Source organism: Montipora capricornis, chromosome 6, assembly GCF_036669925.1.
Source record: "Montipora capricornis isolate CH-2021 chromosome 6, ASM3666992v2, whole genome shotgun sequence".
Lineage (NCBI taxonomy): Eukaryota > Metazoa > Cnidaria > Anthozoa > Scleractinia > Acroporidae > Montipora > Montipora capricornis.
In genome coordinates, this window is record NC_090888.1 from 16,849,121 (window position 1) to 16,866,489 (window position 17,369).

At 38.8% G+C, this 17,369-nt stretch overlaps 2 protein-coding genes across 4 annotated transcripts in view; one reads left to right on the forward strand and one right to left on the reverse strand.

The window, feature by feature from the left end:
• The window catches only part of LOC138051626 (rootletin-like), a 43,070-nt gene extending 26,181 nt beyond the window's left edge, over nt 1–16,889 (reverse strand). Inside the window, exons 1-9 of one of the 3 annotated variants that reach the window (XM_068897863.1) lie at nt 16,628–16,889; nt 11,328–11,567; nt 6,981–7,289; nt 5,477–5,592; nt 3,846–4,097; nt 3,368–3,509; nt 2,468–2,553; nt 1,690–1,786; nt 131–490 (exon numbers count right to left, since the gene is read on the reverse strand). In XM_068897863.1, the coding sequence (XP_068753964.1) occupies nt 131–490; nt 1,690–1,786; nt 2,468–2,553; nt 3,368–3,509; nt 3,846–4,097; nt 5,477–5,592; nt 6,981–7,289; nt 11,328–11,567; nt 16,628–16,882 (1,857 nt within the window). In that variant the 5' untranslated portion in view covers nt 16,883–16,889. Of the gene's footprint in view, nt 1–130; nt 491–1,689; nt 1,787–2,467; nt 2,554–3,367; nt 3,510–3,845; nt 4,098–5,476; nt 5,593–6,980; nt 7,290–11,327; nt 11,568–11,698; nt 12,142–13,497; nt 13,638–16,627 lie in introns of those variants that run through there. The other 2 variants (XM_068897865.1, XM_068897864.1) reach the window with 2 other exon arrangements.
• Nucleotides 16,890–16,939: 50 nt separating this feature from the next.
• LOC138051640 (peroxisome biogenesis factor 2-like) overlaps nt 16,940–17,369 on the forward strand; it is a 14,241-nt gene continuing 13,811 nt past the window's right edge. Inside the window, exon 1 of the mRNA XM_068897893.1 lies at nt 16,940–17,350. The gene's annotated coding sequence lies outside the window, so the exon portion shown is untranslated. The remainder of the gene's footprint in view (nt 17,351–17,369) is intronic.

Consider the following 17,369-nt stretch of genomic DNA (forward strand, 5'->3'; position numbering starts at 1 on the left):
TGCTAAAATGCCATGTTCGGCTAAAGATTACTTCTGCATTGGCTTTGTCCGGAAATCAACTAAAAACGTCCTAAGAACTTAGACAAGAACAGAAAATAATAATACAATTAAAAGAAGCCCTTGTACGTACCATGACTTGCACGTTCTTCTTCTGAAGAGCGGTATGAACAGTTGCAAGAGCGTTATCAAAAACAGCTGGAGACCTGGCACGAGTAGGAGATGAGGACCGTAATCGAGCTGCACGTGATGGCGAAATGGGTCTCTTGCTGAGGAAATCATCTTCTGCCCCCTCTAACAAACCAGCATCCACCACCTCGATCTCAGCACCAGGCGACCCCAGTACTTTGGATGTACTATCGGCATCATGTCGAACAGCATTCGTGATTTCTCGGAGGGTGCTCTGAAGAATCTCGGCTTCTTCACGCATGGCAGCGAGGCTTGCCTCACTCTGGTTTTCCCACTCTTCAGACCGTTTTGCAAATCCACTCTCCTGAAAATGAAGAAGAGCCGCGTTTGAACTTTTGATGGCTCAAGACACGCTAATGTTTACTCTCATTTAGGTCGAGGAACAACTGGACAAGTGAAAAGAGGATTTCCGAAAAAAACTGTTATTAGAAAAATATATATATTAATCTTAAGCCATTGTATAAAGTTTTTAATAACGACTTCTTATAATTTTTTTTCCCGCTGATGTCCGTGGAACCAGCGCAAACAATTCACTGTAGCCTGGACTCAACCTTACATGTTGAACTTCAGAGATTTCTGCAGGCCACGCAGATTTTTCCCGAAGCAAGCGGCGAAGTGTGAAGTCTGGAGGGATATGGGGCGACTTTCTCGTACACCGACTGCTAGGCGGCCCAAAACAGTACCCAAACAAAATAGACCGCAGATACCTTTTTCAGATCCGTTCATTCCGCTACTGAGAGCAGTAGGAAAAGAATATGAATCCATTCATACCGACAATGAAGGAGGTCTCAAAAGAATACCCATGATGATCGAATATACTGTACATATTAGGGAGCTTAAGCATACGAGTTTTTGAGACGCGGACGGCAACCGGAAGAGAATATTTCGCGTGCCAGGACAGTGGTGTTTCCCAGATTTTTGTACTAATCATCTCTGATGAAGAAAGATATACTTGGCTATGTAAATGTGGTTGCGTGAAGACAAATCAAAAGGGAAAACAGCTCACTTCCGGTTGCCGTCCCCGCCTCAAAAACGCGCGCGCTTAAGGACGGTGCCTACTATTGTTAGTGCGCATACGTTCTGCGCATCTCGAGATACTCGGATTTCCTATCGGTGATGCTTACTAATCCAGGGATATTTTTGCGCGGTTTAAAACTATCCAAAGAAAGTAGATCTTGGTAAGTACTCTTGGTATCCAAAAAGAAAATTGGGGGTAACCATGCATTTTTCAGAGATAATTAAGCTTCAATTTGAGAAAGAACGCCATACATTGCTTTGTATTTGAAAGCTTTTACAAATATTATTCATGAATTATCTTTGAAAAATGCGTGGTTACCCCCAATTTTTTTTTTGGATTTCAATAACACTTGTTAAGATCTACATTTCCTGCATAATCACACACCGCGGCTAAAATATCTTTAATTAGTAGGCACCGTCCTTAAGCTCCTTATTTGTTCCTAGTCCGGAAGAATTTATATGGAAAGACGTAATAATGAGCCTCACCAGTCCATCAATCCGTCTCTTTAGACTCGAAATAGTGTCCTCTTTTTCGTTCATTTGGGCTTCAAGTTTCTCCTTTGCATTTGTTAATTCTTTGACCCTTAAAAGCAATAAATAAATAAAGAAATTAATAAGTTATTTGTTTATTTATTTATTTATTTTCGAAATCAAAGACGTCACGGAACAGAAAACTTTAGAAAAAAATATTTCATCTTCACAACTTTCTTTAGATAAAAATTCAGAAGACCTTGCGATTTTGATTTTAGAATTTTCTTATGTCACTGTGAAAACCATCTAATAACCTTCTATTGTTTTCTTTCTTCTGTCGAGTGGGGTTCAGAAGGAGGTTCACCTATTAAATTCTCCCTTCAATTCCACGCACGAACCGTCCTTAAATTACTGCAAGCAATAATTTTTGTGGGAGGCGTGGTGGCCTCATGGTCAGTGTGCTCGACTCCGGATCAAGTGGTCCGGGTTCGGGTTCTGGCCGGGGATATTGTGTTGTGTTCTTGAGCAAGACAGTTTGCTCTCACGGTGCCTCTCTCTCCACCCAGGTGTATAAATGGGTATCGGCGAAATTGCTGGGGGTAACCCTGCGATGTACTAGCATCCCATCCAGGGGGGAGTATTTTTCCTAGTCGCTTCATGCTACAGAAACCGGAGATAAGCGCCGGACTGGTGGGCCTTCTAGGTTCGTAGCAGACTTTACCTTACCGGCAGAGTTTCTACCATCACATTTTCAAAAGGGTTTACAAGTGAAAAGGGATCACTTCTGCCTTACCTGAGAATCAGGTCGGTTCTCTCGTTGTCGTATTTGTTCTGGAGCTCAATAAATTCTTGTACTTTTTCACGAAGTTGCTCTTCAGCCTTGAGATAAAGAACAAAATCGGAAGAATTACAAAACATAAATAACATGACTTCCTCATTGAGTTCATGTACAAGGAGGATATTGGTCGACTTAACACTAGAGGGTGTCTTAGACATCGCCGAAGTCTTGGCGTATACAACAATACAAATACAAGAGGAAATGAATCAATTCTTTAAAACGCACGTTACAGACGTCTTTGTTGTCTTGCGATTTTAGCAATGAAAACGCCTGACCTTAAGTGGGAGGTATACTGTATTTGTTGGCAATTCCGTATTTCATCATTGGTTCTTAAACGTATTCAAATCTACAATGATTGTCTCTTGGACAGTACACGCGCCATGAGTGGCCAACACCGGGCCGCACGGTATTCTATAGCGCGATCAGCTAAATTTTAAACGTTTGTCTTGAATTCTAAGATCTAGAGATATTAATACTATATTACCCCTCACAAACGTCGATTCCTTAGGTCGCAAAACATACGGCTTTTTTTACGTACACTGCAACCCTCCAACCTGCTCAGTTAGAGGTATTATTCGCGAGTAGACTAACATTCTCTGGTAGAAATGAATACGACCTTTGCTTAACCATTTGATTTCCAGGAGTGATCGGTATGTAAATTCTTCTCACAATGTTAATGAAATGTCAGTCAGACAGGTATTGAGAATGAAGAATATTATCAGCTTTAGAGGACGGGTGTGATCTTGATATAACACCAAATTCTCATGACTACCAAACGACGAAATCCATGATACTAGTTGAGAGAATAAACGTTTCGATCGTGGGAAGAAAAAAGCACAGTATAAATCATATTACCCTTTGCCGCCTGTTCCTCTCATCCTCGAGCGCAGCTTGGGTATTAGCATCCATGCCCCTGAGGTTCTTATCCAGTTCCATGCAGGCACCCTGCACAACACGCACAGACTTGCTAACTTCAGCGCGCACACCAGACAGGTCTCTATAACAAGGTAAGGGAAATGCAGTTCATTCACAAGATCATTTATTTTCAAGGGAGTCTAGAGTGTGCAAGTTGAAGACATTTACGAATTTGACGTGCGTCTTGTAAAAGTTTGTGCCAAAGTGGCTGTCGAACCACAGGCCGGCCACACTCTCCGCAATGCTTTCATTCAATTTATTTTTCAGTCTTCTACAGAACTGTCTACAAAATCGCCTCCTCCATTTTGCAAGTTCAAAAGTCACATAGGTTAAAATTCTATGCGTCTTCAGTCCTCTCATTGATAACATTTGACCGATCAGCGAGCGAGAATTTAGTCATTGTAAAACAAATGCATACCTCTGGGTTGCGGATTTCATCTCATTAAACTGTCGCCTAAAATTGTTCACAGTCTTCCACATGTCCATCAAGCGTACATGCTCGTTAGCGAAGTAAGCTTGTTCTTCTTCGTCGCGAGTTTCGAGTTCTTCTCTTGCTTTATTCCAATCGTTTGTTAGTTTCTGGATATCCAGTGTCAGTTGCTGATTGGCTGAAGTTGCTTGCTCTAGTTGTTCTCGGAGCATGTTGTTGACATGTTGAAGGCTAGCACTCCTATAAACATCACAAACAAAGAGTGTCAAGCAGTGAGTGCATGTAGATTAGGAAAATGGTCCTGGCTCCAATTCATGTTACTGTCTGTGGTGATAGATATTCAATAGGGAGCACGCGCGTTTTTGAGACGTGAAAGGCAACCGGAAGTGAGCTGTTTTCTCTTTTAACTTGTCTTTACACAACCACATTTACATTGCTAAGTATCTTTTCTCCATTAGAAATGATTAGTGTAAAAATCTGGGAGACACCACTGTCCTGGCACGCGAAATGTTCTCTTCCGGTTGCCGTCCGCATCTCAAAAACGCGCGTGCTTAAGCTCCCTAATGTACATTCCATAACGGGTGGGATGAAGGGAAATTGAACAGAATCAAAAAGGATAGCGACAAGAACGAATGTACGAAGCCTGAAAAAATACCGAGCGTTAGGACGGTGCCAAGAGCTAGGAGGCGACTCGAGTCATGTGCTAAAACTAATATTTCCCTACATATGACCCGAGTCTTTCTTTAGGCTGGTTTTCCTAAATAAAAACTCCTAGCGAAATGTGACTGATTTAACCTTCAATGCATGCATGACATGCATGGCTTACCAGCTTGCCGATTGTCAGTAACCAATACTGTGCAGTATTATCTAAATGTGAGTTTAAAAATAGGGCACACTGGAAAACCACACGGTTCCCTTAGACGCTACATGTAAGTTCAGTTTACTGTTACAATTTTTTTTTCTTTAGCTCCAAAATTTCAACATCAGAATGTATGCTGCCAAAAAGTAATTCCTTAGAGAACAACAAAATGACTGAAGTTGTGAATTTATTTGTTTAATCCTTATAACACCAACGGCGCATTTTTGCTGAAAGCTCTGAATTCCGATTTGCTTATTGATGAGTAAGAGATTGTTGTTGGACATTTTGTAAACTCAAAAGTACATTAAATAATGAACAATTATATTTTCATAGAATGTAGTTACTACGAAAACCACCGAGCTGTGGAATGGGCCCGAATATTATATTGAGTGACTGCCCTGTCCACTTCAGTTAAACATTTTGATCAAATTTCTTCAGTTAACATTTTGATGAAATTCCTTTCCCGCAGTGTGAGTAGTAGCCAGCTTTCGCTGTGAAGGTGTACTGGGTTTTAAAAATCATTAGTCCTGGGGGGAAAAGGATAAAATTGTTCTTGTCCAGTGAAGAGGTTGCAAGTGCAACTATGGACTCGCTGTTACTTCGAGTAAAAGAAAGGTTCCCTGCTCTGAAAAGTAGCATCGAACGCAACACCTCTCAAGAATTTGAACTATTTACAAGCGAAAGTGGGCAGGGCAGTGACTCGCAATTTGGGCCCATTCCACAGATCGGTCGTTTTCTGGTATTACTCATTTGTATGCACCTCTGCTGTTCCTCTTCAAGACGGATCAGAGAGTTTTCCAAGTCACTGGAATGCTCATCCTCTGTTTCTTTCAGCCTGGCTTCCTGCTCTTTCAAAGTAACTGTTGCTGATTCAAGCTATGAAAGGAAATTACAAGTTGTGTTATATACCCAGCCTCCAGTTGTTCAAAGGTGGATAACACGCTGTCTACCGGATAAGTCACTATCCATTGGATAGTGCAATTGGTTTCGCTATGACTTATCTACCGGGTAGTGATTTATCTGGCGGATAGCACTATCCATTGTTTGAACAACTGGGGCCAGAACTCCACTTGCTTTAGGAACACCATATTTATGAGAAGGAGATTACTTAATTTCTCTGTAACTGGAATGGTTTCAATTGCCTTTCACTTTATCTCTAATGGAAAGCAGGAGTTTCACTGTAACCCTGCATAAGTATAGGTGATAGTTACATTTTCACAAAGAGATTTGCACAAGATTAGTGCCCCAAGAAGTACATGTAATAAGTGGTTTTAAAGCAAGGAGAGTTCATACACTCATCTCTCTCGCTTGCCACATTTCCTCAACCCTTTCCCAATAATAATATACAATTCTTTCATGAAGTCATTTCATGGGAACACAGGCTAAGAGGCCGTTTTTATATTATAACAGCTGCCCAAAATGAAACCATTCAAAGTAAGTTTAAGGACAAGTGACTTACATGTACATTGTAAGAACCCATTTTCAATACATTTGTAGAACTCTGAATGGCCGTTGCTGTGCAATTTTCAACCATGGCCGAAGACCAAGTAGCTTGGGACATTCTGGGGTAATAATTATTCTCTTATTTTCTCTAAACAACTTTTTGTGCATCTCTTACTCTACTCATTTATTCACTCCAAAAATCATTCTTTTATTTGCAATACTGATGGACTAACTGATTTACTGATCAAGGTGCTTTCACAGCCATAACACTTACTAGTGACACCCGTAACAGGTGTCTTAGACTATTGAGAACCATGACTTATATCCAGCATTTCTATGAATGCAACTAAGGACTGAAAGCAGGCAAATACTGGTAAACTGCTTTGCCCTACTGTCCTCTAGAGAACTCAAAACAATACTGTACCAAAATGGAAAAGAAAGATCCAAAATACAAAAAGAGTTCAAAGGTATTGCCTTTAGTTTGCGAATAAGCCTACAGCTGTAAGTATGATGTGGCATTCCCACTGTCGTTGATTTCATCTTTTACAGCATAACCCCATTTTAATGAATTTTAAGCCTCTCCACACGATGTTGTGTCAACCACAGCCACAGTGATGCTCGTACATACATGTACGTTACAAATTATTTTGGGAGTTGAACAGCACTGTCAAGAAAACATATTTCTCTTGTTCTCTTTTTTCAGTACACAAGCATGGCCACAAATCAGGTTACCAGTGAAAACATTCTACAGAACTATACCCAGTTCTCTCCCTTGAACGTACATGTGCATTTCAATTAAGAAACTCAAAACAGTGTCTTACTTTCTTCTTTGCATCCTCCTCAGAGGATTTTGACTCATTCACTGAAGTCTCCAGCTCTCCACACTTGCGTTTGTACTGCAATACTTTCTGCTGCAACTTTTGAATGAGTTGAGCCTGTCGCTGCTGACCATCCTGATAAGCTTGCAATTTGCGTTTATAGTTTGTATGTTCTTCCTCCAGCTTTGTTTTCAGATATGCAACTTGCTGCACCAAATTACTGTCTGCAATAACTGATTGCTCCCCAGCAGCAAGTGTGCTTGTGTATCCTGTACTTCCTGGACTGGCACCACCCTTCATGTAATGCTCCAACTGAAAAAAAAATTCAGTGCTTAAATAACCCATTGACTCCTCGGGGTTCCCTATTGACGAGTAAAATCATCTGGCATTAGACAGAGTAAAATACTAAGTGTGGCCAGTTTCGGTCGGTTTGGGTATCAAAGGGTTAATATCCATTTCCAGACATCATATTAAACAATTATTGGATGAGGTTGAGCATGATATCATGAATTATCAAAACCAAGGTCTGTGTTATCTGCCGAAGCCGAAGGCTGAGGCAGATAACACAGACACGACATTTTGATAATTTATGATATCATGCAAAAACCGAATTCAATAATTGTTTTATTATACATTTTTCACATAATTCATCCTGGAGACCACTCCAAGGGGCTTAGTAACCAGGCAGACCTTGAACTTGACATGATAAATGTAATATCTGCAGCAGATATTACATTTATCATGTCAAGTTCACAAGCTATTGTGAATTGATTGAATGCTCTCGACCAATCAGATTTTTCATAGTGAGTCTGATGTATAATAATATCCATTTCCAGACATCATATAACTGTTTAAAGTTAATGGCAAGGTGCAAGAGAGAACGATAGAGCTAATCGTGTAGTCAAGCTTTTGGCCAGAATTTGGAAAGTGGGTGTCCACAAAGCTTATAATAAATGCATATAAATAACAGTAATGCAATTGGGCCATAGGATTTAGTTACGGTAACAGAATGAGTCATCTTTTTTGTTGCTACATGAAGCATTTTTTATCCAATGTGTTCCACTATTGATTCAAATAAGTAACTGGAATTATATTTTCAAAAATGTGGTGTTAAATTTGTAGGGAAATTAAATTAAATAGAAGATAAGTATACTTTTCAAAAGATTTTCAAATGTGGTTTAACTCCTGAGCAGACCAAAAAAATCATGATGCATAGAAAGTTCTTTTAGAAAGTGTCTACAGGATGTCTGGGTCCCCAAGAGGCTGAAAACCCTACTGTACATGTCCTTGAACATTGCAATCAACGCTTGCCCAAGGCTTGCAGTACATCTACTCAAACTCTTGCAATCCACTATGTATCTACTGGAGGAGGTGGTAGGTAAGTCGACCAAGTAATATAATACTATATTTATGGGGAACTCAAGATGCTAGAAATGCTGAAGAGGAACAAACAGAGGACTTGAAAGGAACAAAAGCAAAAAGGTGATCAAGAGATGGTACAATGTATCAGCTCAGTTCACAGAGGCTCAACTTAGCAAAAAGTAGAATTTTAGACAAACTGAAATATCTGTATATTATTTTGTAGATATTAAAGCAATTTAAGGTGATTATTGTTCCAGACTTTCTACTCTCAAACTTCATGTTACGTTTCTTTAAATTCAAGGAAAATTAAATGCTTCTATTTGATATCTAAAAATTAAAGTAATTTACAAGCTCCCAGAGCTTTAATTTTGGAAACTGAGTTCAAATTTAATTTGAACTCGGTTTCCACTACTTGTATAAACATTCAACCCCAATTAAAGGAAGAAAATTAAACATTGCAAAAACAAATATTTAATGCTCTAAAACCACCTGCTGTCAGTGCTGTAGCACTAGATCCTGTTTATCAGAAGCTAAAATTAATGGCATAAAGCCAACACAGAAAGAACTGGTTCTAATCATTTTTAGACTAAAGCAACCTGAAAATGATTGAGTTTAACCCATACCAAATACTAAAAATCATGAATGTAGACTGCATTTTACCAATCACAACCACAAAAGAACATTTTGCATGTCAGGTCAGCAGTTTCTCCCAGATTCTTAATGTACATGTAAATGTGGTTGTGTGAAGACAAGTTAAAAGGGAAAGAAGCTCGCATCCAGTTGCCGTCCACATCTCAATATCCTTGCATGCTTTAATAAGGTCCCATTAATTAACCTCTATTATTATCAGACACCACAGCTGTAGGTATCATTGTCTGAATTGATGATAGCTGGGACGAGCTACATGTATACAGTGCAGAGTTAGAGATAAGAAAAACTAATACTATTATCATTATTATTGGCAGCCACTTCTTAGTTTTATAAATGACAAATTCTCTTCTGAATGATGTAACCTTCCCCACAGTTGAAAACCATTTTTCAAGCAGTGTATTAGAAGGAAGTTTTAGAACCACGTGTTTGCAATCTCAAGAAATAAGCCTTAAATTAACACTTGTCTAGTTAGTGAATACTTGATGAATGTTAATACAAAACTTTCGCTCCTTCTTTTAGTTCTTGCTCTGAATTATTGATTTCGGATTTTAAGAAATTCACATGTAGATTCAACAAAAAACAAAAGTAAAAATGACAAACAAAAACTGCCCTCTTTCAGGTAGGAGGTAAATGTGGTGTCATGTATTATCATTAAATTATTTGCAGTGAAGATGTGGTTTTTCATTTGATTATTTAATACACTATACCACAGAAAAAAAAATTAAATGGGACCTATCCCTTCCATCTCATCCCAGAAAGTCTCAAAATTACTATTGTGAAACTAATAAACATTAGAAACCATCATTTATCCAAGATTTTATGAAATACAAAACTTGGGTAAATTACGATTACTTTCTTAAGGAAAATTTTGAAGCGACAACGTATGCAAAAGTGAACCTTTGGAAGTCATTTTCTTGGTGTTCAATAATCCAACAATCTCTCTTTTTGACCACTGACTATGTGTACATGTGTTTCTTAAAAGAAGAGATTGCCAAAAGGTGTATCTATATGTATCAAACTTTTACATGATAAGGCACTGCTTTCAAGCAAGTAAACAAAATGCAAGGATTACTCATGGTGAGTGGTGAACTAAAATTTAATTATTGTGCATTTAGTAAGTAAAAGCACATGAATTCTTGGAGAACAGCTGAATGCTCTGAAATTGCCATTTAAAAACAGGATTTTATAAACCCTGAATATAAGATATTTTAAAATATCTCCATTTTAAAACAACATCCAGCATCTGACTTTAAAATAATGCGCAAGGTGATTGTCATCTTAACAAATTGAGACTATAGATCAGTGGTAAATGAAAGAGGCATCTTAAGAGGTTTACGCTTCATTATATGTATATGAAGTGAAATGAGATTTAAACCTAGATTGCCAAGACTGCCATGCACTAGAACATAGATTTTCAATACAAAACGAAAATAAACAAATTCCAAGAATACAGACTAGAGCATTGGCTAAACATAACTCAAAGCACATGAAAAACAGGAGCAAACATCATTATTAAGGAGGAAGGACTTTTCATGCCAGTGCTGTAACACTTGTGGAATCACAGAAGAGTATATCTCATTTTTTAACGAGCACAAAAGAAAAGATGTCACCAGAAAACAAATCCAAGGACCATTTGAACGTTTGTTATCCTTTTTATTGATTGTATTTTCTCTCTTTTTGTATTTTTTTTCTCAGATTTCTGGCCTAGTTGAGCAGGGCCATTATGTATTAAACTAATGGTCTGCTAGTAATGGATGTTAACCCTTGTGGTATAACACCTCCGTGCCTAAACGTCTAATGCTGTTTACCTTTTCCTCAAATTAGCGCAAAGCAAATTCATTAAGGTGATAAAGCCAACAGGAAAATTATTTCCATCCTGGCAGTGACATGTCGACAATAGAGGACTCTACAAACATTATAAATTATTCAAAACTTCAGCGTCCTTCGCCACTGCTTAACACTACAATTTAAAGTTACTGAAAACTTGACGCGTTATCTCTGAATAGCCGATTGGAAAAACCGCAAATGTTGCAATGTCACGTGAAAATGACCCCTATGAGTTAAATTCATTGAAACTTAAACTGTATTATCGGATTTCCAATATTCAAACTTTCAGCTGTTGCAAAAGACAGTTATCGAGCTCTTAATCACCAAACCCTTAGTAAACAGAAGAAGAAAAATAGTCTTTAGAAACGTTAAAAATTCAACTCAAACTAAAGTGAAATGAATTTCGTTTATCCTGAACTCCCCTTAAATTTTGGCGTAAACTCATACAATTTCTTAACGGGATGTCAAATTACGAAAAATGTCTCATTTAGTATTAATAACGTCGCTTACCTTATCACTGACGGCCATATATTTCGAGCCAATCTCGTCCCTCTCTGCTCTTGTGGCGGCAAGTAAGTCCTCCAAACGACTGACTTCGGACTGCAACATTCGTGATTCTTCATTGACACCAGGGGACGCCATCTTGGAATCGACTGGAGAAATCGATTTGGTGACTATATCACGAATCTTCGTCGGTACAGTGGGACTTTTTGCTCCGGGATCGCCGTTCAAATGCTGGTCTTCTAATCTCTAAGGAACAATAGGACCAGAATTGTTTATGATTATCATAACGCTGGCCTGGGATCACTGACTTCGAACGTCAGTGACTTCAAGCCACGATGATTGTTCTACTTTTGTAAGTTGCCTACTTTTCATCTCACCTTTATCACAGAGCTTAAACCCGGCTCGGACGAACCACCGAGAATTGAACCTCTTCCTTCGTGGTAGCTCATGCTCGTGTAGTAAAGCTTACAACTTGACAAAGGCTGCAATGTTAGCCAGTGCGATGATAACAGTCAACAGTATAATTTTCGCGCTTCGACGCATTCGATTTCACGATCCTCGAGATGACGGAACCCGCAGAGTTCAATTTACAATTCAGTCTAGAAGTTTCAGATTTCGAGCTCAAAGCAAAGCGAATCGCAGAAAACTCTTTATCTCGATGTTATTGCGATCTTTCCGTTCCTACTGGTTGTTAATGTAACCGAACGTAAACCAAATTAAACCACAGCTGGTTCTAGTCCTTCCGAACCGACGCCACGCTCTCGGTCAGTGCCGGTTGTTATAGCAACGTTTGCTAAAGCGGAACCCCACCAAAAGAGCCTTCAGAAGTGACACTTTGCATACCGTAAGCACGATTTTGAGAGTAAAAAATTTTGAAGATGAAATAGTAGTTGATGACCAAGATATGATTAATAAAGAAAACTATACATTGAGCATGTTAAAGTGTGTTTGACTGGCGAAAACGATTTGAAGAGTTTAATCAAATGGATAGAGCGCCGAAGTTTGCATTTCCCGCTTGTAAATATACAAAAATTAAAAGACGCTACATTCCTTAATCTCCAAAACGGTCAACTTGAGTCAAAGTGTGGCCACAAACTTCAAGACAAGACTACGAATAATGAATACAATCAATCTGCGCATGAAATTTAATATCCACATGTACGGAACACTTACAGTTTTGGTTCATTACGGTAATGTTACACTGGAGATTACAAGTTAAAAGCGTTTCTCATACTTAAAAACTTGTTCTAAAAACAAATTGGAAAAGGCTTTGACGGAACGCCAACCAGTTTTGTCCTTTTAACATAATTAATTTTGAGCATCGTCGGCTAAAGCGAGTTTCGGAAGTTATTCGGCTTGAAAGATTTTGTCAGTGTAACATGAGCTTTAGCTTACTTAATTAATTAATCAATTATACAACCACACGCATTGTTCGTGTCTTTTCAAAGAGGCTATTTTAAAAAAACCCAAATTGTTCAAAAGGAAATCAAGTCGTGTCTTTTCAAAAGCAATTTAGTAATGGCTTACAATAGAAATGGTAACATTATACCCTTGACAATACGTTATCTCAAGCCATGAATTACTGCAAGCAACAGCCAATCATATTAGCAACAATGATTTCCGGCTAAAGTTATCCCACTTGTAATGTTAGCAGGCCCTCAGCTCTGAAATCAGTTGCTCTTTTTACAAGCAGTTCGATTAAGGAAGGAGAAAGGATGCCCAGCTTTAAACTTAATGAGAAGTGCAGTAATTGTCGCTCGCAATCGGACAGACAATGGTTAATTTTAACGACAAATATGTGATTGCACCTTAAAATGAAAAAAGGTAATCTGTTAGACAAAGTTGAATGTACTTTGGTATTGTAAGGGTCCAACGGCAAAAACCATTTTTGTATATTAGTTTAATTAATGCATTTTTGCATCCATTTTCTAAACAACGAGAAAATGAAAGAAAAAGAAAAACTGGCAACCATTTTAAATAATCATCAAGGCCGCGTGACACGAGAATAATCAGATTCAACTTAATGGCTCATTTCTACCGGCTTTGTCAACTGGACGAAGTCAACGTGATGAAATCTCAAAAAACTAATCATAAAATCAACATGAAATTCTTCATCAAGGTTCCCTGGTTTTTAATAAAAACCCTCACTGATAAGCACTTACTTAACTTGACTGACCTGACAAAGTTACTTGAATAGAGAACACTTTGGGGCTTTTGTCCAACGCTTTAACCGGGTGTGAGCAGAAAAGCAAGATCAAATCCACAACAAAGTAACAATCATTTTTTAATGACCCATTTAAAAAATCTGCAACAAACGCGACTCACACCAGGTTTCCATGACAACGTCCCATCTTAGCTTCTATCCTTGGCTTCTATCTTGATTTGACCGCTTGTCAAACTCACGCAAACGAAGCATTTGTTCGCGAAGGACAAGACGCAACAAAGTTGCGTCAAAGCGTATAAACTTCACCGCTTAGTAAACACGGGGTGTCGCAGCTTATTTATCTTTGTTGATTGATACGAGAGAAAAGCTTAAAAGAAGGCAAATATACAGGTCAGACATTCGATCAAAATTTAGCATAGACGATTGAGTTGACTGAAGCAATTTGACTTTTTCCCTTTTCTTTTTTCGCTTCAAAGGCAGAGATCGATATCCTGAGGCCGGCAACTGCGGAAGAAATCTAGTGCACTACTTTTATTGAAACACCTTATTCTCTCAACCATGCGAGTTGAAAGCTGGTGCGAGACGAGTTGCACAAAACCGTTGCGGTAAGTAGACTTGAGTTCTACTTACCGCAACGGTTGCAACGCATTTTTAAGCCTTGCTCAGTGCAACATCTGTCCTGCAACTTGTGTTGGAAAGATTTACGGCACCAACCAATGAAAATGTTCCTTTAACCTCATGTGATCATCGAAACGGGACAAGTTGCATGAAACGTTGCTCGGTGTAACACCCGTAAATGATAACTTCTTTCGTAATGTGAGAACGTTTGTAGAAATGGCGTTGCGAGAAAAGTTACACCAAAAATTGCACAGTGTAAGATAGCCTACTTGTAGCCGTACCCTACCCCCGAAGGAAAAAACGTTTTTCCTTAGGGAGGTAGGGTACGGCTTCACGTAGGCTAAGTGTAACAGCGCCTTAAATGGTAACTTCAGAATGACTGATGGACAGCGAGGTTTCATTGGAGTATACATAACTTTTATTAAATCAATTGATACTATTCCGATCGACCAGGGATGAAAACCTCGTCGTTCTCTGACACGTTGTTTCTTGTAACTCAGTCAGCTTGTTCCCTGAGTTTTAAAAAATGTTGTTGATTTAATTTTCAGTGCTTCATTGTGATCTGCGTGAATGTACAAAACACATAAAACAGGAGGTTTTCATCCGACGGCCGGAGACACAGAAGTAATTCGAAGAACTGCCCGGGTTTCTGCGCGTCAAATGAAGAAAGAGAATGACTGAGTCGTGGATGGGCCTGAAAGAATATAGCAGTATTATTGCCTTCAATGTCTGGCTTTATACTGTTGTTTCGCTGAAAATGATTATGAAGTGGAAAACGTAATTGTTATCTGTACACAACACTCCTCATGAGGAGTGTTGTGTACCTGTTTGAGTTATAAACTTAGTCTAGTGAACTGCAATGCTTTCGTCAAGTAGTCCAGCGCAATGTAACGGTTCAAACGCAATCATAAGGACATGGTACCAAACAACAAATGTGCACGCCGGAGCATTTTGCATAGTTAATTCGTTTTTTGCAGTCTTCTGCAAGACAACGGCGTCGAATGAACAAACGCAAAGATAGGGGAATGAAGTTTTGGTTGATTTTCAAGGCAGCTGAAATTGACAAAATACGCTTTGTATAGTAATCAGGAAGACATTGTGTGAATCGTGGTTGGAGAACTCATGGAAATGTAAAGCTCTCCCGTAAGAGCAAATTTTTTCCAACTCAAACTGAGGCAAGATCCCTCTCAATTTTTTAAATTATAACAGCGGGCACGTACCGAAAAAGCTAAAGAAAAACAGTTACAATTGCACGTAAAGGTTTGCCCCTTTAATTTGGCCACGTTTCCGCTGAAACGCACACGGTCTATTGCGCAACCCTTTGGACGCCGATACTTTTAAAACTATGTGAATGTCCTATAATTTCGAAAAACGTGATTGAATATGATTGAAAGTATTCTCAAAGAAACTTTAGAAGCCTTTTTAAAATTAATGCAAAAAATTTATATCTATGAATTTGTCAGAGACTTCATCATAATTGAATCGCTACCGATGTAAGTGAAAACTCGATCATGACTAAATCTAAACAAAGACATTATATATCTTAACGGGAACAAAAGCGTTAAATACAGTCATCAGCTTATGCCTTTGTTATGTAAAATGAACTGAGGAAAGACATTGACGCTTGCTTGCTTACTCAAAGTTTGACTTCGGAATCTTATGAGATCATTCTTATTCAAAAGACAGATGGATGACAAAATTCCATTTTTATTTGTCTGTATACTGAAATCGGTAATCAGCAAAAAGAAAAAAATGCGAGTTTGGCAAGTCAAAAATGGAGGAGAAAAAAGAGAGACTGAGCTAGAGAAAGAGAGAGAGAGAGAGAGATTTGCGTGGCATCTCAACGAGCTTAAATTTTAGATTTCTAGGTAAGGTTATAACATTTAGAGAGATTATGCATTGAGTTTACTACAAACCGTAGAAGGCTAAATTTTAGCCATATATATTTGCTTATATGACAGAGTATCGCAGCCTTCATGACGATCAGATGCCATTTCACACAAAACGCGATGCCATAAATGAATCTTCCTATTCATGTCCGGCAAGAGGCAAAATAAATACTGTTTACCGGGAACTCCGTAATCGCCCTAACTAAATTGGAAAACTGAAAAAGAAATAATATTCGCAGTATGATAATCGCAGAATGATGATACTGAAGATTTTTGCTAAATGATGTTTCTTCTGTTGACTTGGCTGGACTGATCCGCCTTTTCAGTGGTTGTAAAAGATTTCAGCGGGTGTGCGTTCATTCGCATTTTTTAACATAAAAAGGAAAAAAAACAAGCAGCTGTTGTCGGCAATAAATCGTCATAGCCATACGAGAAGGAAAATTAAGTCATTAAAAATCGGACAAAATTCAGTTAACGCCTTCGTTCTCGAACTGCTCAGCTCCTGCCGTGTATCCTGCAAATTGCATTAACTAATTTTCTTTAACCTTAGCTCACAGACATGCTAAACAGTTATCGAGACCTGATTGGCAACTACGAAGTGCATTTTAAAAGAAAGATAGGTGAAGTATCGTTACCTTGATGTTTCGCACAATCGATCCGATGTCGTCGTCCTCCCATGATACGCTGCGTTTGAAAACATCAGCTTTTAAATCATCATGCTTCGTGAACTCTTCTAGGTCGTTCTCCATCATCAACAAACTCTGCCTTTTTTCAAGCCCAGTATAGTAAAACCGACTGAAACGAGTTCCACCGAGGACTCTGTAACTTGTTGACTTTTTAATCCCGCAAGGCAGAAGACGCGGCGGGGATGATATGTGATTGGTTGACATATTAGCCCCTTTTGTTATCAGCGTGGTCAATGGTCTCAGTCAATATTGTGAGGCTTGGTTCATTTACTCAATGCCCTATTGCTTTATTTTGTTGTAAATGCACACAAAAGATTTGCAGAAACGCTAAGCTTGAGTACACAAAAAACGTCTAATAACGGCAAACAAAGTGGATTCATTTTGTCTCTTCTCTTTTATAGGGATAGTCCCACATTAACTCTAGAGGTTTTTCTTCAGCAGTGTTAGCCTTAGTAGTTTAATTAACACAAAAGACTGCAATGTGAGATAGGTGAAGTGTCACTGACGCTCATTGTGTTTTAGCTACGGTGCACCGACCAGTGCCAACAAGCCCGAAACAGCTGTCTGCCTCTGCCTTCGAGTTTGAGCGCTGATCAGGCTAGGTTTGGCCGACCGTAGTTCCATTTTGAAGAGAATGCCATAGTGGATGTTGTTTGACCTGTCCTAACAGTGGTGTGTTTATGCTGATCAT